Source organism: Dipodomys ordii, unplaced genomic scaffold (genome assembly GCF_000151885.1).
Source record: "Dipodomys ordii isolate 6190 unplaced genomic scaffold, Dord_2.0 Scaffold83, whole genome shotgun sequence".
In the NCBI taxonomy this organism is placed as follows: domain Eukaryota; kingdom Metazoa; phylum Chordata; class Mammalia; order Rodentia; family Heteromyidae; genus Dipodomys; species Dipodomys ordii.
The window spans coordinates 914792-937128 of record NW_012267299.1 but is presented as its reverse complement, the minus strand read 5'-3'; the positions used below and the strand labels follow the sequence as shown (position 1 = coordinate 937128).

Here is a 22337-nt window from a genome sequence, read left to right as displayed (position 1 = left end):
GTTGTGGCTCAAGTGGTAGAGCACTAGCCTTGAGCTGAAGAGCTGAGGGACAGCGCCCAGGCCCAGAGTTCAGGCCCCATGACCGGACCCAAAAAAAAAAGAAGCATGTCTAAAAATTTTAAGTAGACACAGAACTGAATAAAAGCATCAAATATTTTCCTTGAAACAGAAAAAATTTTCTTAAAGATTAAACATACAATATAAAATATAGTAATACAATATTGATACATTAAACAAAGACTAGGGGAAAGAATATTCATAGGGAAAATAAGAGAGTACTAAGTTCTTAGCCCTACGCAACTCTAAAACTGTCATTAGTAGATACTAAGAGTGCCTCATAAAACAAAATCACATCCATGGAATATGATTATCTAGAGTGGAGATTATCCTTGTCATATACAATGTAAAAAACAATGTGTAAGCAAATTGAGACACCACCACCTAATTTATCTCCTCAAGAAAACATATAAATCTTAAAAATAGTTCTTTAAGGGGTTTGGAAGGTGGCTCAGTGGTAGAGTGCTTGCCTTGCATGCATGAGGCCCTGGGTTCCATTCTTCAGCACCTCATAAGCAGAAAAAGCCGGAAGTGGCTCTGTGGCTCAAGTGGTAGAGCACTAGCCTTGAGCTGAAGAGCTCAAGGACAGTGCTCAGGCCCAGAGTTCAGGCCCGCAACAGACTAAAAAAAAAAGTTCTTTAAAATTGGAAGGTTGGAAGAAAAAAAAAAAACAAGTGTATATCTTGACATACATACTGATTCTGGAAATTTAATCTAAGGGAATAATTAATGATGTGGATAGAAATATGTACCAATAAGTACTTGATTTTTTTGTTAGATAAAATTCAAAAAAATTAAATGTACAGTAAGATACAACTAAAAACATCTGTCACCACCATCAAATGAAACAAGAATAGGAAAGCTGACAGGGCAGTTAGAAGGAACACATTATAATAGTATTAATTTTCTCTAGGTGTTAAAATATTAGATACTTCTTTCTCTTTAAACCAAGTTTCTATGAATTCTAAGTAATGAGTGCTTAACAGCTAATTATCTTTGGTACTTGTAGCAACTTCCAACTTACATTATAGTCTCCATTACAATCCTTGAATAAATTTAGGATGAGCGAACATCTCATTCACTACAAGTTTACTTTGTGTGTTCTAGTATTGGGGCTTGAACTCAGGGCCTGCCTTGTCCCTTATATGTTCCACTCAAGGCTGGTACTCTACCACTTGAGCCACAACTCTACTTCTGGCTTTTGGGTGGTTAATTGGCAACAAAAGTCTCATGGACTTTGAAACAAGATCCTTAGATCTCAGCCTCCTGAGTAGCTAGGATGATAGGCATGAGCCACCAGTGCCTGGTTCAATTCCCTTGTTTTTCTCAATTTAATTATAAAGATGCTGTACAGACGGGTTACAGTTACATGAGTAAGGTAATGAGTACATTTTTTGTCAAACATTGTCACCCCCTCCTTCATTGTTCTCCCACTATCCCTTCCCTCCCACACTCCCTCACTCCCCCCTCACACCAGAAGTTGTAAAGCTCATTTCCAATATACTGTCTTATGGGTATCACTGTTGCAATGGGTCATCCTGTGTCCTTGTTATTCCTCTTCCACTCCCCAAGTTAGACAAATGTATATACAAGATGCAGGGTACCAAAATCAAGTACAGTGACTACAAGGCATATACCATAGGGGAAGAGCATACAAAGGAAACAAAAAAAATCACATAATACATTAAAAACAACAAAGAAAGACTTCTTGTGTTCCTATCTTGAGGTTCATTTACTTAGCATTTTGATGAATGCAGGTTGATCAGGATTAACTAGGCACAAATGTCTAAGCACCAGTCTTGTAATGCTGCAAAGTGCCACTGAGTAGTAATAATCTTTAAAGAACTTTGTCTAATTTAGAATTAAACTGCAAAGACTGCACAAAACCTAATGCTAAACAAAATGGGAAGAAATCATCAACATGAGTGGCAGAAATTTGGGCCACAGTGGTCAGGGAAGCCCTCTAAAAGAGGTGGTGAAATTTCTGATCCAGGGACTGGGATAACTGAATCTGAGAGAGAGAAGAGGAATTATTATGAGCAAGACTGCAGAGTGGGAACTCATCCCTGGAGAGAAAACACTAGGGCAATGAGGCTGGCAAGGCATCAGGTTGTCAACTAAGATTGAAGAGGGAAATGTAAGCCAGTTACCAGTTCACAGACAAGACACTTGATGCTCAGTGACCAAAAAAGATAAATCCTTAAATTTATGTAGGCTGATGACAGTGGCATTTTACAAAGTCTATGGGACCAAATTATTTATTATAAACTGCAGGGTAAAATACATGGAGAGGGAAGCCAGCACAATGCACCCTGAGAAGGCCAGGTGAGGAGAACTCGTCCTGGTCAGAGTGGGCTGAATGACACTGACTCTTGCCCCCTGCCAGTAAAGGGAAAACATCAAGGCCAAGGTTCTGCCTACAGTCCCATTAACCCGAGCAGAGGGCGGCATTTTGAGGTTGGATTTAGATATGTTGGGTCTGGGGAGACAATGAAACTTGGGTGGTGACACCCACATACAGGGTCACCCTATCGGCCAGTGATTGGTTCATATCGGTCATTTATTCTAACATCATCCTCAAAAGTGGCCATAAGTGATATGATGCCCAGCACCTAGAAATGAGGATAATGACATTAGTTTGAGGGGAATAGGTCTAAATGGGGGTATTTTAGAACATAAGACTGTTCTTTAAAAAAAAAATAACAAAGGGAAAATGAAGAGATAACCAAGAACTGAGTTTGGATGGTACCCCAAGTTAGGAAGAAGGTAACCACAAACAAGGTGATAAACAGAAAAGCAGCACCCCACGGAAAAGAAGAAAACATTCACCTAAAGGAGGTGGCTAGGAAGTCAACCCAGAATTAGATACCAGAACTTACTGGAACAATGGAATGACTCTTTCCCCAGGAGTGTTTTATCACAAGCCGAACACTGCTGAACACCAGAAAACGTTCCAGGAACAAACTGATGTCGATTCATTTTCTCTTTGTCTTTGGTATCCTTGTTCTTCATCTTCAGAAACAGCAGCAGAGAGGCAGTAACATACAAATGGAGTAAATGTAAAAAAGAAAATTAGCCAGTTGACCTTCACACAGAAGGCAGAAGAAGGAATAAAGGGACCATACACTAAAATGTCCTAGTCCCCAGAGAGGTCCTAATGTTCCTAATGAATAGACAATAATCCCCCCAAGAAAGGTGTATATGTAATCTAAGGTAAGTGATATGAAGGGGAAAGTAGGAACTATTCTCATGGTGGAAAGCTGAAGCCCTCTATGCCTTACAGCAAGAAGGTGAAGAATTACCTTAGATTTATTCCGAGGGCTAGTCATCCTATTCATGAGGAAGCTGAAAGTTCGGCTCACTTTGTACTTTTCAGTCTCTGATTTGGCAGGGATGATGTATTTGTCCCATTCTTCTTCCTGAATTCTATATTATAATAACAATAATCATAACAGAATCAATCACCATGTTTTACAGGATTTGAAGAAGGAACAGAGAATGGCATATGCATACATATGTATATGTGCATGATTAACTATAAATATTCATGTGCAAGGTATTTTTTAGGTTTTAGTGGTTATTTGGAAGGGAAAATGGCAAAAGGAAATAGTAGACATAATTTTACTCTAAAAACATTTATTTCTCTGCTTGCTATACCAATAAGACGTGTGCTTCCTTTGTTGATAGAGCCTGAGAGACACAATGTACGCCTCTTGGCCAATCTCTTCCCTCTCAGATTACTAAGCTGCAGAGGAAAGAAAGTTGTCTATTAGCTGCCACCCTCCCCCCTCAAAAAAAAAAGAAGGCATGCCAGGGGCAACTGTACCCAGTATGAATACACAGGACATTATTGACTTCCTTGTAATCCATATAACCATTCTCTGGAAAACAAACTCCAAGCTATGAAAAGTTATAATTCTTCTAGCACATCCTCTAATAGTAATGTTTTTAACATCATTACTGAAAAAGAGAATTCACTAAAAAACTAAGTATCATGTCAAACAAGCTATTTCCATAGACATTCTACAACTTAAGCTTCTTTTTTTTTTTAACACAAGCAGCTAATAGGATTTCTCTGGGAAATATTTATAAGTAATCCTATCACTAATACATACAAAAATAAGTATGGTTACAGTCCATAAAAAATGTTGCTTACAAAAAAAATGTTTAGGGCTTAAGTCTTTCTTATGTGATTAATGACAGACCTTCCCATTAATAACAAAACTAAGTTATTTAAGCTTCATTTTAGGTATTTATGGGTTCAAACTCATGAATGTATCTATTGAAAAATATAAACAATGGCTTCAGAGTTTTTCAGAGCTTGGCCTGGTAAAGCTAGAGGTATAGTCAGAACTCTATGTCCTGCTACTCAAATCCTGCAGAATAAATGAAACTTGTTCTACCACTGAGACAATCGCCAGAAAAAAAAAAAAACTAGAAGGAAATGTGAAAAGAGAGAACTCAGTGATGACTGACAGCAATAAAAGGATCTCAGACTTTCTCACTTCCCTTCTACTTCCATAGCTACCTTCTAGTCACTTCACCAGAAGTAATTGACTCATTAATATAATCTAAAATTAATTACAAATTAGGATGCCAGATATTGTAGGTGTCCTAATTTGCAAACTTCATATCATCATATTCTATAGAATGGGTGGGGGAGGGAAACATCTGAGAGCTTAGCAAAAATCCTGTCTTACACAGGGTGGTACATGCCTATAAACCCAGCTCCCAGAAAACAGGGAAGGTCCGCATGAGATATAGAGCAAGACCCTGATCTCACTAAGCAAGCCATTCAATGTCTAAGAGAAGTGCTGTTTGTTTGTGTCTGTTTGCTTGTTTTTAAAGACCTAAATCTCAGAATTAAAGTCAAATATTTCTTCATTTCCTGGTACTTGTTTCAGACATCACCCCAGGCCTATCCATAGTGTGACTCATGCACCATCACCTCTGCAAGACCACTATAACCCCGCTTTTCCCTAGCTTGGCTCTGGCAACAGTTTACCTTCTGGGGAAAAAAAAGAGAGAGAGAGAAGCTTAGGCTTAAACCTTTTCAAATCTCTGTATGAAAATGGGAATGTGGGAGGTAATTGCTACATCTTTTATTCTTTGTATAAGCAAAACTCCCACAAGGGAAAAAGGACTTGGGATGTTTACATTTTCTAATGGCATCCCAGGGGCCTGCTTCTACAGTAAGGCTTCTTGTCCCAGAAGAGCAGACCGAGAGCAGACCTGCAGCTTTCTGCAGCGGGTGGTCCTCACACCCTTCCCTGAAGGAGTTCAGCTTTGAAAATAATGTAAAACAGAGCATCTTGGCCCCACTCCTTGGTCTGCACACCCCATACCTGAGGCCTGAAAAGGCAGCTGGCTGATTTACACTGATTCAAATCACAGAAGCAGAGAAGGAGGATCTTAGGCAGCGGAGTACACAGAAATCTGACAGATCACTGGGCAGATAGGAAATGGAACATGAAGTTCCCAAAGATGGATCAAGCAATCCCTCCTCAAATTGAAATGGTTAAAGTACCTTTTCCCTCCTGGTGGCTCTGGTACACTATAAACTCCTTGCTCTGTAAGATACAGACAAATGAAATAAAAACTCAGTCACATGTTAGTTTGAAATGCATCCATTTCCCATATTTGATCATTGTACACACAACAATGAGAACACAAGTAATCTTACATAACTAGGGTATTGTTCTAGATATCTTTATTGCTTTCCCTAGTTTGGAGAAGGTGGAGATTAGACTGATTATATGATTTTTGTGGGAAGGGGAAGTAGAAATTACTTCTATATTTTGGGTTACTTCTCACTTAACCTTCATCCTTATTCATGACAAGAATTCTCCAGCAAAGACAATCAAGAAATATCTTAGCTGTTTTTGACCAAAGTTCAAAGGAAAAAAGTCTTGAAGGTCAGAATCAGAAGAGTATAATGCAATACCCTTATAAAATCTTTGCAGCGGCCAATTGGGAAGTGGACTTTGGGGTTGGTGGACTAGGAGAACCACCTTTGATTCCAGTTGGTGGGATAGGAAGACGGGTTCATGCAAAGCTTATTTCCAGAGTTTCACAACTACAGGGATGGAGAAGAGACACGGACTTACAATGGGACAGGGACTAAAGGAAGGAGCAGCCATTGTGGAGTATAGGGTCTATAGAGCAGGACAGACCTTTTCCTATTACAATCCAGAATGGGGAAGAGGCAACACTGGGTTGTAAAGGGAAATGGTCTGGAAATACAAGGAAAATAAATATCACCTGGAGCACAGAGATACCAGTGCTGACCTTAGGCTGTCTGGTATATAAAAGAAGTAAAATTTGAGGAACTTGAAGGCTTTGTTTTATGGCCATTATAAAAATGTTGCTCAAATTTAAGCCATAGCCAGAGATTATAACCCTTATTGAAAATAGAGTGAAGTACCAAGAAAATGTGATCCAAAATAATCAGGCTGTAAAGTGGAAACTGAGTATAACATTATAGGATTTCATAGGTCAGTTCATAGTAACTTTTCAAAAGTATCCATTCCTCAAATTCTTTTTATTCTTTCTTCTGGGATTGGGACTTGAACACAGGTTCTGGTACTTTCACTTAAAGGCTGGTACCCTATCACCACAGCCATGCCTCTAGCCCTCCTTTTTTTTGTGTGGTACTGGGGTTTGAATTCAGGGCAATCACACTCACTAAGTGATGATTTACTTACTAAATGGTGATTTACCACTTGGGCCTTACTCCTAACTCTCTCATCAAATTCTTAAATGTAGAACGCTTTTGTCCATCTTGGTTGAAGTTGTAATTATTATTATCTCACCATTAGCAAAGCTCCTTTCTATTTAAACTCACAAGGGACCAATGGGAATTATAAAAACTGAGTTTTGTTTTATGTATATAAACATTAAACAATAAAGTTGTCACTGTTGTATTTTTGGCTGAAAACAGAAGTCATGAAAAATAATCATAAGTAACATTCTAGAAGGAAGCAAGAATGTGTTTCTCAGAGAGAAACAGTGTAAAGGTAATTCATCAGGTAGGACCATCAGTAAAAAAATTGTCAAGTTTTTCTTTAAAAGAACTCAGAGTAAGATTGAGGAGACCTGGAAATTATAGAAAGACCCATGAAATGAAAAACTAAAATCCCAGGCAATTTCAATACACCTCTCTTTTTTTTCCTGGCCTCTCAAGGTAATTCTATGTATTTTTTTTTCCTTCTCTGAGAAATTTCCTTCTAAAAGTTCTTCAAAATCTTCTCAGTCCAAAAATAAAAACATTCCTTATTAGTCTTTCTGTTCTAGTCATACAACTTAGAAAAGTGGGGAAAAGCTCACAAAGTAACTCTCATTTTATACTTTATGTATCTTGTCAAACACATACAGGCAACAAATATTTATTCAACAGGTATCATATTTTATGTCATTATATCAGCATGCATAGCTCCAAACACAAAGATCATATTATCAGTATTATTAATATAAAATGCAAAATAGTATTAAAATATTATAAGGTAAAAGCAAAGAAAGGGAAGAATGAAATTCTACTTTAAATATTGTACATTGGGTAACACAGTACTTAAATACATTTCTTACTCTCTGAGCCTCTTGTGATTCTTAAAGACAGATAACAAGAAAGACATTAATTTATTGAAAACTTTCATTACAATGTTATATGCTTCACGCTGGCATTATTACTTCCAAATAGGCCATTAAATAGGATGATTACATCATATGTAATTTAGAGAAAATATGATATAATTGCATTTCAAAGTAAGGGGCAACAGCTGAGCCCCACCTTCAGGGAGCTCTAGTTTGCCCATCTTTTTTCTAAGTAGATCTGATTTGCTCTTTAAATTCATCAAGTTGTAGTCCCATAATGTTTATAGCTTGAATCCATTTGAAGATATATTATATTTCAACTCAAAGTTTGCTTTATATGTCTTATTTCTAATTTCATATACTGCCATTAGCCCCCACAACACTAAAACAAATTTCCTTATATATGACTACGTTGTCATTTCAACTCTCCCAAGATTCTTGCTAATCAATGAAAATGGAAAGAAACTATTTTGCAATGCTTTGGCTCTGGGGAGTAGATTATTTCAACAACTAAGGCACAAGACAAAAGTTAACTTTTACAACTGACTTCCAAAAAATCCTCCAGCTAGGCACTGGTAGTTCATGCCTGTAATCTTAGCTACTCAGGAGGCTGAGATTTAAGGATTGTTGTTCAAGGCCAGCCCAGGCAGGAAAGTCCATTAGACTCTCCAATAAACTTCTCAAAAAAAAAAAGCCAGAAGTGGAGCTCTGGGTCAAGTTGTAGAGCACTAGCTTTGAGCAAAAGAAGCTCAGAGACAGCACCCAGGACCCTGCATCCAAGCTTCAGGACTGGCCTTAAAAAAAAAATCCTTTAAAACCCTCACAGTACTATACTTAGCATTGATTCTCATTTACACAATCCTTGATGAAATTGTATTTATACATTCAGCAACAAAGAGACATAGACATATGTGTAATTTCATAAAAATTAAGTCTATAGCAATTCATATCCTTTGAGAAAATAATGGTACTAAGATTAGAAAAATCAGTTGTGGAACTAGAATTGAAAATCCCCTGCTGTTCTTGTGTGACTTGTATATCTACACTGAGCACCTGCTCTGGAATCAAATGCTTTCAAAGCCAAATGGCAAATGATGTTTACCTTCACTGGAATTGCACACTGTAAGATCCCGCACCAGTCGAGTTTTTCCTAAAGAAATTTTGGGAGATGAGCAGGAATAAGATCTCGAACGGATTCCAGAAAGCAGTGATTCCTAAAAGAGATAATAATGAAGTCTTTTTTTTTTCTTTTTTTCTTTTTCTTTTTTGGTCCGTCATGGGGCTGAACTCTGGGCCTGGGTGCTGTCCCTCAGCTCTTCAGCTCAAGGCTAGCACTATATCACTTGAGCCACAGCGCCACTTCCGGCTTTTTTCTGCTTATGTGGTGCTGAGGAATCAAACCCAGGGCCTCATGCATACGAGGCAAGCACTCTACCACTTCCCAGCCCCAATAATGAAGTCTTTAAAACAAAATTCTGGAAGGGATAGTAGGAGAAAAACAAAAGAGGGGGTTGCAATGCTCAACAAGAAATGTACTCATTACCTTACTCATGTAACTGTAACCCCTCTGTACAGCATCTTTACAATAAAATAAAAAATTTTTAAATTACACATGAAACCAGGTACTGGTGGCTCACACCTGTAATACTAGCTACTCAGGAGGCTGAGATCTGAGGATTGCAGTTCAAAACCCCAGGCAAGAAATTCAATGAGACTCTTTCTTTTTTCTTTTATTGTGAGAATACCGTACAGAGGAGTTACAATTACATGGGCAAGATAATGAGTACATTTCTTATCAAGCAATGCTGCCTCCTCTTTGTCTTCCCATCCCTTCCCATCCCCTCCTCTCCCTTCTCCCCCCTCCCGTTCCCCCCACCCCCTGCCACCAAAGTTGTAAAGTTCGTTTTTCGACATAACGATTTGTACATCTCATTTTTGCAATGGGTCCACCTGTATCCCTAGTTAAACGATTTGTTTTTGCTCTTCCCCTCCACATCTACAATACTACTTGAGTGTAGTTCAAGTGGTAGAGTACTAGCTTGAGCACAAAAGATCAGGGACAACACCTGGGCCCTGAGTCTAAGCCCCAGGACCAACACAAAGAAAAATTTCTACATGAGACTGAAAGTATGAGTTTATCATGAATGCTACTAAACCAATATCTTTGTGAAAATTACCCTGAGTGTTTCTTTTCTACTTATTTATTTTGGTGGTACTTGGGTTCACACTTAGTTTTTAGTTTACTAGGCAAGCATTCCACCATTTGATCCATGCTTTCTGATATTTTTAGTTATTTGTTTTAGATATGATCTTGTTTTCTATCCTGAACCATGACCCTCCTGTTTTTGTCTCCCATCTAGCTAGGATGACCCCTGCGCCTAGCTTGTTGACTAAAATAGGGTCTTGCATTTTGACCAGGGTAGTCTCAAAACATCATCCTCCTGATCTCTACTTCCTAAGTAGTTGGGATTACCAGCGTGAGCTGTACCTGCCTCAATCTGATTATTTCTTAAATGATCTTATTAACTGTTTCTATTTGACTCTTGCAACTTTTTTAAAGTTCTATTTTAGTGTATTAATAAAATTGAGATTTGGGGAATGGTTCCTACACATACTTCAGAATGCAATTATGCCATTCCAACCAATTTGGTTAAAAACAAAGACGGTTAAAAATTATTTTATCAGCAGGCGTCGGTGGCTTATGACTGTCATCTCCTAGCTACTCGGGAGGCTGAGATTTGAGGATCATGATTTGAAGCCATCCTGGGCAAGAAAGTCCACGAGACGCTTATCTCCAGTAAACTTGTATACAGAAAAAGCCAGAAGTGGTGCTGTGGCTTAAGTGGTAGAGTGCTAGCTTTTGAGCCGAAGAAGCTCAGGGACAGCACCCAGGCCCAGAGTTCAAGCCCTAGGCCCAGCAAAACAAAAAACAAAACAAAACAAAACAAAAAGCAGATTTTATCTGAAATTCTATACACACTTCAATTCCTATATTTACAGATGATTAATAGCAATAGCTATTTAGAATTGCAAGAGTTTTTTTAATATTTCCAAATAACCACCTGTGTGTGCACATTTTTTAGTGCATCTTCCATTCCATACTTCCTGGAGTAAAGTTTGAATATCACTGATTTAAATATTTTTAATATTAGTTCTTCATAGTAACCTGGCATTTTCCTCTATTTTTCCAAGTGTATATTATTTCTATTGTTATATTGGCAATATACATGAAACTGCAGGACAATTAAAGCATGGTTTTCTTACACGTTACAGAAAATTTAGACAGCTATGCAGTAGAACCCCAACAAAGCTATGTACAATATCCAATTCTGATTCTGCAGAGGTTTTAGGATTAATCCTGCCCATACAGTTTTAAGATATCACAAGATTGAAAAAGCAAAATTCTTTACTAAATCCATCAGAAACTATCCTTCCTACTCATTAGCTTCTTCGGTTACTCCTAAGTAAAAACACATGGTTCCCCTGAGTTCATTGGTTAAAGAGCCCAGAGGAAAGCTGAAAACAGAAGCCTGATCTGGCTTCAAAGGGCCTTGGGCTATGGCTCCTTGGCTGTCTTATGAGGGAGCACTCACTTGAGACTAGATGTGAGAAGGGTTACAAGATGGTGAGCTCTCTTAACAGTGAGTGGGCCACAGAGGACCCTCACCAATTGCCATCTTCTCCATTTAAATCATATATGGTAAGTCATGTGTGCCATTTTTATGACAACAGAATTTTGGGTATCATCCAAAACTCTTTAGCAATGTTACACGAAGTACAGAGGCAAGGCAAAATATACTTTTCAGGAAAGAGTTGTCTAAAAAACAAACAACATAAAACTGTTTCACAAAGACTGAAAACTTTTCATGCTAAGTAATGATGAGTTCTTTTCACATTCCCATTCAAAATCCAAAACAAATTAATATCACAGGCTTTCTTTCCCTTCTTTCTTTCCTTCCTCCCCTCTCCTCCTCTAATATCATTTTATGTTACTAATAAAAGCACTACTGTGAGCTGTACAAAATTCTATATTGGTATATATATATTATATATATACCTATATATTATATATATATAAACATTTTGCATACAGTAGGATATGTTACAAAAGTAAAGTGTGTTAATATTAACAGCCACAGGTTCTTGGTAAAAACAAGTTTTAGCATAATACCTTGTCTTTACAGTAGTAAGCTTAACTTAAAAAGAAAATGAGTGGAAAATAACCTAAATCTAATAGGAAAAAAAGATATGTTCAAATACAGAAGGGCTTTCTTTGCAAGACTGGAAGAAGGAATTCAAGCTTTTTCTTTTCTTTAAATAACCACAACAAAGTGAAATTCTCATGTGAAACTGCCAACAAGAGAAAGCCTGGCACGAGAGGAAAAACTGACAAAGTTTATGATGCTGCAAATTAATTTACAAAGCCAGAATTGCAAAACAAACATCACCTCTGCCTTGCTAACATTATTTACTCCTCATCTGAGCCAAGTGAGCCAATAGGAAACAACCAAGTTTGACCTTTCAAAACCATTGAAGACGACCAGTTTTGTTCCCTTTGCTTAAGGGATAGTAGGAATCCTTGTACAAAATGTAACATTTTTCCAAGGATGTGAAAATGGAATAGAGTCCTTGTGAACTAATGGAAACAGAAATTAGTCACTGTAAGAATTATAAAAGTTACCACAGATTCACAGGGATTAAAGACAAACTGGAGCAAAGCAAGAGTCTCCACATGTACAAAGAAAAAAAAATAGTTCAGATGGGAGTCATCCAGAATTGTCTTTCTGATAGAAATAGAAACACTTTGAACATTTTGCACACTTAGAATATGCTGGATTCATATCAATAAATTACCTTTGACTGCAGATTACTTGAAAGAGAGAGTGATTCAGTTCTGGAGATATTAAGATCTGGTTCAAAAGAATCCAGTTCATCTCCGCTAGGAACCCTAATTCCTGAGGAATTCTGAGACACTGGAGCATGGCACAGGTGAGGCTGCTCAGGACACACTTCCCCCTCGCTGTCAGCAACCAGGGCATCCAGGCTGGAACTAAAGCAAGGAATCAGCAAGCAACTCAATAAACAAACAAAACATGCAGACAGATATTGGCTCTATTCTTCGGAGTTCAGATTCTCTCACTGGTGTGCGGTACAATGTGTAGTGACTTAATTTCCAATGAATATTTGATTTATGTTTTTTCTTGATCTCCTCCAAGTCTCTTTATCAAGAAGGGTTTGTGTTTCTCCCAATGAACTCTTCTACCTAGCAAAAACCATGTTAATCACCTTGCCAAACAAAAAGCAGATTTGAGTTAGTGCTATTATCACTATTTTTGTTTGTAAATGTAATTTTTATAAGCCCCACTGAGGAACCCTTCAAATGCTCACTGTGCAGACAACACAGAGTTCCTGGGCTGTTTGGACATAAGCTTGGGGTAGGCAGGATGTCAAGGAATACATAACGTGGTATTCTCCCAGTGAATCTCAGCTGAAAATTGAGGAGGGCCCAGATAAGACAAGCATAGGTCAAAAACAAGTTACATTCAAGTACTCAAACATGTCACCCTAGATGATCATTTTCAGAGATTTATTTAAAATTATTCTATCTCAGAACTATGTCGTGTTTCTGCTTGAGTACAGGTTTTCTTTCCCCATTCAATTTTCATCATTACAAAATGAAAAGGAAAGAATTTGACCTTGTACATTCCAGGTTCACAGTTGCATTTTTCACAACTCTACTGTCCAGACCATCCATGTTTGCCAGTGTTAATGAAGGATGCAGTTTTCATTAGTGCTTATTAAACTATACAGTTGGAGGGGTTTTGTTGTGATATTTCCATACATGTATTTCCATAATATATTTTTATCATATGCACCCCTTCCATTACTGCTTCTTACTTCCTGTTCCAGCTTTTTACATACCCACAGAATGTACGTGGCTCATATTCTCTCTCCTTCACCTCTCCCCTGGTTCTCTTTCCCCACAGTCTGCTACTTACACTTACGTCCATTTTTTTAGATCTAGATTTTACTATGAGACAAAACATACAATGTCTTTCTGAGTCTGTTCATACATGATCGTCTCCAGTTCCACAAAGGACGTGTTTTTAAATGCATTTTTCTTTGGTGATTTCAGTTCTAGTGTTAATACTTTCGTGTCCCACAACCCAATGAAACCATCTTGACTTTGAACTACAACAATTAGAAGACGAAACTTCAGATTAACCCATTTGGGTTATTTTTCCTTAAAAAAAAAATGAAATGCCAGTGTGAAATATCAATTGCACAAATCATGTGACTCTTGGAGCATATTGTTGAAGGTAAGAGTCTCACAGAGTTTCCTGCCCTGACTGGCTTCAAACAGTGATTCTCAGATCTCAGCCTCCTGAGTAGCTAGGAGTACAGGCATGAGCCATCAGTGCCCATCTAAAAGGTCTATTTTTAATCATAGCCAACAACAATAGACATGGTAGCATTGTTGCAAACTCGAAAAAGACTCCAAATAGAATATCCTATTAACACCGCATGAGAAATCGAATTCAGCTTCCAGATTTTATATTTGATCAAGTTATAAATTTTCAGTTTTTGTTTTCATTTTTTCCCCAGTCTCAAACTGGCCTCATGCCCATGATCCTCCTGAGTGATGGAATGGCAGGCATGTGCTACCGTCTCCAGCTCTGGCTCGCCATTATTTCTTTGCTTCCTGTCTATCAACAATGTACAAGTAATTAGCAGCCTGAAAACATATCCTGTTTTATGTGAAAGCCTTTTTAGTTATAGACATGCTTCTCCTCATGCTTCTCCTTCAGCATGAGCCTAACCTACATATTCCACTATTCTTTTATTTTGAATACTAGAAACAATTCTTTTTCTCTAATTCTAATTAGAGAATTCTAATTTAAGTTGGCCTATGACTTTTCTTTGTTAAGCTGTTAATCTACACATTCTCATTTTACAATCATGTTCTTCTGAATCTCATTAGTAGAATATAAGATTTGATCAGCAGTAGAATATAAGGTTCTGATCAGAATAGTGTATCTGTGTGTGTGCATGCATGTATATGCATATGCACGTGTGTATATGTGCATGCATGTGCGTGTTTGTGTGTGTTACTGGGATTTGAACTCAGGGTGTCATGTTTTACCACTTGAGCCATTCTCCCAGCTCTTTTTGTTTTAGTTTGTTTTTAGATAGCACCTACTGGAGGGGATGAGGGAAGAAGACTGTCACTTTTGCCTTACTTTCAAATCAACATATATAGAAAATAAGAAGGGGCAACATTTTGATGTAGAGATACATGTGATGGAGACTAAGCATAGATTTTTTTTTAAGCCTAACTGAGTTCTCCATTTTCTACAATAGTTTTCTGGGACATACATAGTATTTTACCTTCTTTTCTTTAGATGGCTTTGTTCTTCAAATCCATGCAGCCCAAAAGCCAGATTCAAATTGGGAGTATGTGAACCAGACGAAGACATGGAGGCCTTCCAGGCTTCCTTGCTTGCCATCGTTTTCCTGTTCTCACCCCGTGGACACACAACGGGGCCAGAGTCAGGGATAAGTACGTGCTTGCAATTTTGAGTTCCCACAGTAGACTCCAGGGGGTCAGGGTTTGTATGAGCAGAAATTCCCCCTATATTAATATAGTTGATATCCAAATCGCCAACCTGGAAATTGAAAGAACATTTTTTGAGAAACAGCACGACATAGTGGCTGTACTTGAATTAGTAAACAAGTTCCCTGCCAGGTACTAGTGGCTTCATACCTGTAATCCTAACTACTTAGGACACTGATATCTGTAGGATGGAAGTTTGAAGCCAGCCCAAATAGAAGAGTCTCCAAGACCCCATCTCCAAAAATAACCAGAAAAGGCTGGAGCAACAGTCAAGGAAACATGAGTCTCTAAGTCCAAACCCTGGTACCAGCAAAAAAAAAAATCCTAAAGTGAAAACCTTTCCCTTATTTATCTTTTAGTTTGTTTTGTTTGTCATTATTTTTTGTCTTGTGGGAACAAAAAATTGCCTCATGTTTTTTTTCTTCTTCTAATTTACAATTAGTTCACGAGAATATGGATAACTAAGATAACTGAAGATACATAACATCACCAAACTCGAAGAAAAAAATAAAACTACATAAAGTACATGTACATTGACTATTCACAGGACAGAAGATGCCTCAAACTTAAAACTGCCTGCAAATAATAAGCATCAAATCCAGCAAGTGAACCTTTATCCCCCACTGTATACTCTGCAGAGATTAGAAGGAGTCTGAAAAGAGAATAGTGTGTGTGTGTGTGTGTGTGTGTGCTTGGAATCATTAGCCACCTGAAAACACAAATCAAAATTATAATTTCATCTTGTGCCTGTGAGGATGGCTGTGTTATGGAAAGTCACAAGGATACTATTAGTGAAAAGGAAGAAGGGGAATGTTGCTACAGGGTTAGGGGAAATACGAAATGGTACAGTCAAACAGTATAAATATTTTTTAAGTTGAAATATAACTGTCAATATGATCTGATGTTCACACTTCTGTGCATATAGCCAAAGAAAATAAAGAAATAAAATCACTCTCCTCAGGAGATAACTGCACTCCCAAGTTCAAGGCAGCTTTATTCACAAGAGGCAAAATATGGAATTACCAAGTATCCATCAACAGACAAATTAATGAAGAAAAATATGGTATATTTGTATCAATACACAGAGAGAGAGAGGAAACAGAGTTTATTTAGCCTTAAAATTCCTGCCATTTGTGATAACATGGATGAACCAGGAGGACACTGTGTTAATTGAAATAAACAAGCCTGAAAAAGATAAATATGTATAGTGTCATCTCCAAAAGTCAAGTTCATAGAGACAATGGATACAAGAGTGCTGACTAAGAGTTAGGAGGTAAGGGAAATGGAGAGATGCTAGTCAAAGTGTACACACTTGCAGTCTGGGGTCCTAATGGACAGCATGGTGACTGTAGTTAATAATAATACATTGTAGAGAGAAGATCCTGAAAGTCTCATAACAATGAAAAGTTAATCATGGGAGGTGATGGATAGGCTCAATTAGTGTGACTGCAGTCGTCACTCCATAATACCTACGCACACCAAAACTTCACGTGGTAAACATTAAATACAGATGAGTTTTGTCAATTCGCCTCAAAAAAAAGCTAGAAAGTAAAATATACAAACATATACATATGTAAATTGGTGTAATCATTGTATAACACAGTGTAGATGCTAAAAAAGAACATTTATATTGTGTGGGTAGAAATGTATATATGCATACATATGTCTATGTGTTTATATATGCACATATATACATATATAGATAGGTGGATACATAGATACATACATACACATCTTAAAGTATGGCTATAGCATACAAAGTACAATTACTCTGTACCTTTAAAGAATGTTCCAGGGGCTGAGAAGGTGGCTCAGTGGTAGAGCGCTTGCCTTGCATGCATGAGGCCCTGGGTTCTATTCCTCAGCACCACATAAGCAAAAAATAAAAAAGCTGGAAGTGGCGCTGTGGCTCAAGTGGTAGAGTGCTAGCCTTGAGCTGAAGAACTGAGGGACAGCACCCAGGCCCAGAGTTCAGGCCCCACGACCGGACCCAAAAAAAAAAAAAAAAAGAATGTTCCAGAACTCCCACTCTGTCCCTTGCTCCACCGAACATGTCTATAACTAGAACTGACCTTTAGCTTACAACAAAACAATACGAGCTATTTACAGCAAATTAACTATTCACTTATGGTAATAATGCTGTATAATACTGCAGAACGCAGGTAGAAGTATCAACTAAAGGGGTGAAATTGAGATCTACTACTAGACAGAAAAAGAGTTTATATCGCAGAAAGTATTTCTTAGCATAATAATAACAAAGAAACAAAATACCTTACTGCCAATTTAGCAATTAGTAAATATATATTATATTATATATATGTATAAACACATATGGTGTGTGTGTGTGTGTGTGTGTGTGTGTGTGTGTATCTTATGTGGGAATTAGTTTTTAAAGTCAGTGGGTAAGGCAGAGATTGCATTACCAAACTTAGGAAAACCTCTCAAATCCTCCTTTAAATTAGAAGTACTAAAATTCAAAACCCATTATGTTAGAGAGAACAGGGGATAATTAGATATAGATGTATTCAAAGCCTCTGCTTTTATGAGATTAACTCAAGCCTCTATCAGCAAATGGGTGGAAAGTTCTCAAATCTTCACTAGCCCTATAACATGATACAACTCTGCTTTGATAGTCAACTTCGAGAACTGGTATCTGTTAACAGGTGTGTTCTAAGGGTTAAAGAAGCAATTTATGTGAGTGTCTCCCATGATAGCATCATGTAGGGTGGTCCAGGCACTGTTGGCTGGATTCAAAGGCAAACATTTCCTGATCCCTTCCTGCATGCACTGTTCATTGAAAAGCCATGCAGAAGATCTAGTACTATGCTTATTTGTCCTCACTGAAGAGCCCTCTGGCAGTGTATCAGCTTTCCTCCTTCCCACGCTTCCGGTTGGGGTAGGGTTATGCTGTGGTATAAAGCAGTATAGTAAAGCACCTTGGAGAGGAGATGTTACAGCAGCATCCTCTGGACCTCTCCCAGGCTGGAATTTTCAAAGGAACTCTAGATTCTGACTGCACCTCTCATACCTGGCTCTACCTGGTGATTTCAGGGCACCTTACCTGATCTATTGCCATACAGTTAGCATAGACTTCATCACCACCATTGAGCATGTCAGAAAGCCGGCCAGCAGCAAGGAATGTTGAAGCATTCTTGGATTTTTTGTGGACGCTGAAAGAACGATCTAGATGAAAATGAACACAACACAGATAAAGTAAGAGGAAAGTATTTTACAGTCCAGTGTTAGCTTAGTCAAATCATGAGAAAACAATTAAGATCACATTTTGTTTTCACATGGCATCTTGCTGTTATCACTCTTTGGAGCATGCAAGTTGTCTTCTTTACTCAAGGTTTCTCAGTTTTCCGGACACTTATGTAGAGTGATCATATTTAGCCACGTCAAGCAGTGGTTTTCCCATGTTTAGGGTTATCATTGTAACAATCAATTAGACCTTAGCTTTCAATCTCTAGCAGATGAAAGCTTGTTTCCCTTTATCAGTATTGTGGTGGGATCGGGGACTATGCTATGGTCCTCAGGTACATGACAGGTCTGATCCATCATTAATGGTCTAAAGATAGTACAAAGCCTGGCAGTCCTGGCTTGGCATTTCCTACAGATCAGGCAAAGACTTCCAACCAGAGCCACACTTTTTGGTTTAATTATGGAAGTAGGTCTTGTTTGCTCCTCTGTCTTGCTGGGCTCCAACTAGAGGAAGGCTGCTCAAAGATGAGTCCCAAACTGTATTTGTAGGGATCAAAGAGTTGAAAGTAATAAAATATATTCAAGCCACAGGCCTTGTTTCCTATCACTAGTGTGTTTACCAAATCTCCAGACACCCTCACTGAGTTCCCTTACCATAAAAGCAGATTATCATCATTATACTCTCCTCATAGTGTGGTTATGAAGATGAAGCAAGTTCATACATGTAAAGTTAGGTAACTGCTCAGTACACATTATTTATCACTATTATTATTATTATGTATATCCAGTGTATAAGGTTATTAATACTAATCATAGTGTTGTATTGCTAACAGACTATCAAATCAATATCTGTACATGGATTAATAGGGGAGATTCAATGTTACAGCCACAGCAAATGTCATCCTTACAGCCTCCTAATTCTTGAGAATAAAAGGAACAATGCCGCCACAATGTCATTAGAAATAGAACATGTATGTGACTCACAACTGTATCCTAGTCATTTGGAAGACTGAGATTTGGAAGATTGAGGATCAAGACCAACCTAGACCAAAAGCTCATGAGACATCATCGCAACCAACAAAAAGTTGGGTATGGTCACACTCATCTATGTTCTCAGGCGAGAACTATAAATTGGGCGATCGCTGTCCTATCTGGGCATAAATGTGAGTCCTTATTTGAAAAAAAAAAAAAAAAAAAGCATTAAGGGCCCGGTATACCGGTATATGTGACTGAAGTGGTAGAGCAAGATGAGGCTTTGAGTTCATACTCCAGCGCTGATAAAAAAGGAAAAGGAAAAGGAAAATAAGTCTTGCCTGTGACAGTGTATAAAATCTGTGAGCCTATGGGTGTATATTAGGAAATGAGACACTTCCTAAGCCTTTACCATCACTCTACTAAATTCACCATGTGCCACAGATATAGCCACTCCCTCCAGATTGTCTCACTTCATCTGCTTTAGATTATTATTAAAGAGAGTCCTTCTCCCCACTGTAAACAGAGAGGCAATATTCACATCAGAAGTAGATAGGGCACACTGCAAGTAATGCAAACAAGGCAATCAACTAAACTCTCACTATCGTTCTCTATCAAAGCAGGAAGTTGGGGAGGCCTGTCCTTTGTTCCAAAGGGAAAATTCTATGGGATATAAGATGTAAGGTTCAGAGATACTAACAGACTTTCTTCTTCAACCTAGTGATAACCTAAAAGCAAAAACCCACCTGACTATGGGATTCAATGCAGTTCAGTGGTAGGTTGGCCCTCCACTCTGGGGAAGTTTACTTACTCTTTGGAAAGCTGCCCTAAACCCTATCCTAACCCTGTCACTCAGATGGTGGCTCCACCAAGACTGTAACTCTTGTTAGAGGAAGTGGGCATGACTTCACAGAATATAATACCCCAAGGAAGAGGGAAAAGCTGTCTCCTCTCTAGTTCTATTACCTAAAGCCTACCTTGTAGATTCAGTCATTTGTTACAACTATTTACAAAATTGGCTATAGTTACTTATAAAATCTGAGTATCTGTCTACTTGTGAAAGGCTGCCTTAGGATAATACGATCCAGAAAACTGCCAAAACCAGAAAATGACACAGACAAATAAGACCACCACACCAGTTTAATTTCAACACTAGTCCCCATAAATGCAGGGCTTCAGATCAGCAGAGTGAGACTGACTGTGAAAAGAAAATGAGCGTGCAAGAGTACTTTCAAATAAGCACAGTCACACACATTGAAGCAGCTAATTGCTCTTCTATTCCTGTCCATTCAAAGAAAAATTCTAGTGCTCTCGTTTAAAAAGAAAAAAAGACTGATGTTTTGAAGATTTTTAAGGACTATTATTGTATTACTTCCATATGCAACTATTTTATTGGGAAACTAAACAAAAAGTTATTAACCCCAAGAAATGTCCTTTGGATCCTTTTTCAGTAAACATACAAAAATAATTTGCGGCCACGTACATGCTTGTAATCCCAGCTACTCAAGAGGTAGAGATCAGAAAAAACAAGGTTAAAGGGCAGCGGTTAACAAATTAGCAAGACTCTAGTTTAACCAGGAAGCCAAGAAGCACAGTGGCATGCCTATCATCCCAGCCAAATGGGAGGTAAAAGGTAGGAAGACAGAGGTCTGAGGTCACCTCTAGACCCTACCTGAATAAAGTAAAAAGGGCTAGGAGTAGCTCAAGTGGCATAGCATCTGCCTAGCAAGTAAGTACAAGACCCAAGTTCAAGCTCCAGTACCACCAATATAATGATGACCATGTGGATGATGATGATAAATAATAATAACAACAACAACAATAATGTAATTTTCAGCAAGGCATGGTGGACACCAAAGGTTGAGGCAGAAGTATTTTGAGTTTCAGGCCAGCCTGTACTATATAGTGAAACTTCATCTCAAAAAGAAATACAAAACAGCTAGGCACCAGTGGCTCATGCCTATAATCCTAGCCACTCAGGAGGCTGAGATCTGAGGATCATGATACAAAATCAACCTTGGCAGGAAACTCCATGAGACTCTTATCTCCAATCAACTACTCAAAAAAGCCAGAAATGGTACTGTGGCTCAAGTAGTAGAGTGCTAGTGCTTTGAACAAAAGATGCTCAGGGACAGTGCCTGGGCCCAGAGTTAAAGTCCCACAATATGCAAAAAAAAGAAAAGAAAAGAAACACAAAACAAAGTAATAATAATAATAAATTACAGTAAGAATGCCAGCTATTTGTCTTTAATTAGTGCTATCATAAAAATAATTTTTCTTAGCAACAGGGCAATTTTATTTTTTTTTCAAAAGGGCAATTTTATAGTTTCACTGATATAGTTAATTTCCAACATTTGGTAATCTCATATTTCAAAGACAGCAGAAAGATAACTAAGACTCAATTCCCTTCTAAGCAGCTGCCAATTTCAGTGGCAGTAGATCAGGGGACAGGCTCTGAAGCCAGACTGCCCTAGGTACACATCTTTCCTCCACCATCTATGAGCTATGTGACCTTAAGAAGTTTCTCAGGCTGTATCTCCATTTGCCGCTGGGTAAAATAAGGACAAGTTATGAGGATTCAATTAACTCAGTTAATATTTTAACTGAGGAGAAGAGAATCTGACATACAGTAAGCACTATGCCAATGCTCATTGTTATTATTATAAAAGTAATGAGATGACAAAGTTTTGATACTTTTATGTAGTTTTGATTCCCTAAAGCAGTAACTGTACCTTTGGCTATAACTTTCTATGTCTAAAAACAAATTAAGGTTATTGGAATGTACCAAACATTCCACCAGCTACACAAAGGATATTTGAAATGGGATTCTTATTTCAGCTCTAACTCAGGTGAAGAAACTTTGCAAAGTCCATTCTGGACAATGTAACTAAGACACCTAGAT

The 22337-nt window shown here is 38.0% G+C and overlaps 1 protein-coding gene across 2 annotated transcripts in view; it reads right to left on the bottom strand.

The window, feature by feature from the left end:
* Nucleotides 1-22337, bottom strand: part of Arhgef28 (Rho guanine nucleotide exchange factor (GEF) 28) — a 164995-nt gene that overhangs the window by 76996 nt on the left and 65662 nt on the right. For both annotated transcript variants that reach the window (XM_013025296.1, XM_013025295.1), the window contains 7 exons: nt 18324-18445; nt 15037-15314; nt 12502-12697; nt 8750-8861; nt 5585-5627; nt 3360-3483; nt 2937-3069 (listed from right to left, as the gene is read on the bottom strand). In XM_013025296.1, the coding sequence (XP_012880750.1) occupies nt 2937-3069; nt 3360-3483; nt 5585-5627; nt 8750-8861; nt 12502-12697; nt 15037-15314; nt 18324-18445 (1008 nt within the window). The remainder of the gene's footprint in view (nt 1-2936; nt 3070-3359; nt 3484-5584; nt 5628-8749; nt 8862-12501; nt 12698-15036; nt 15315-18323; nt 18446-22337) is intronic.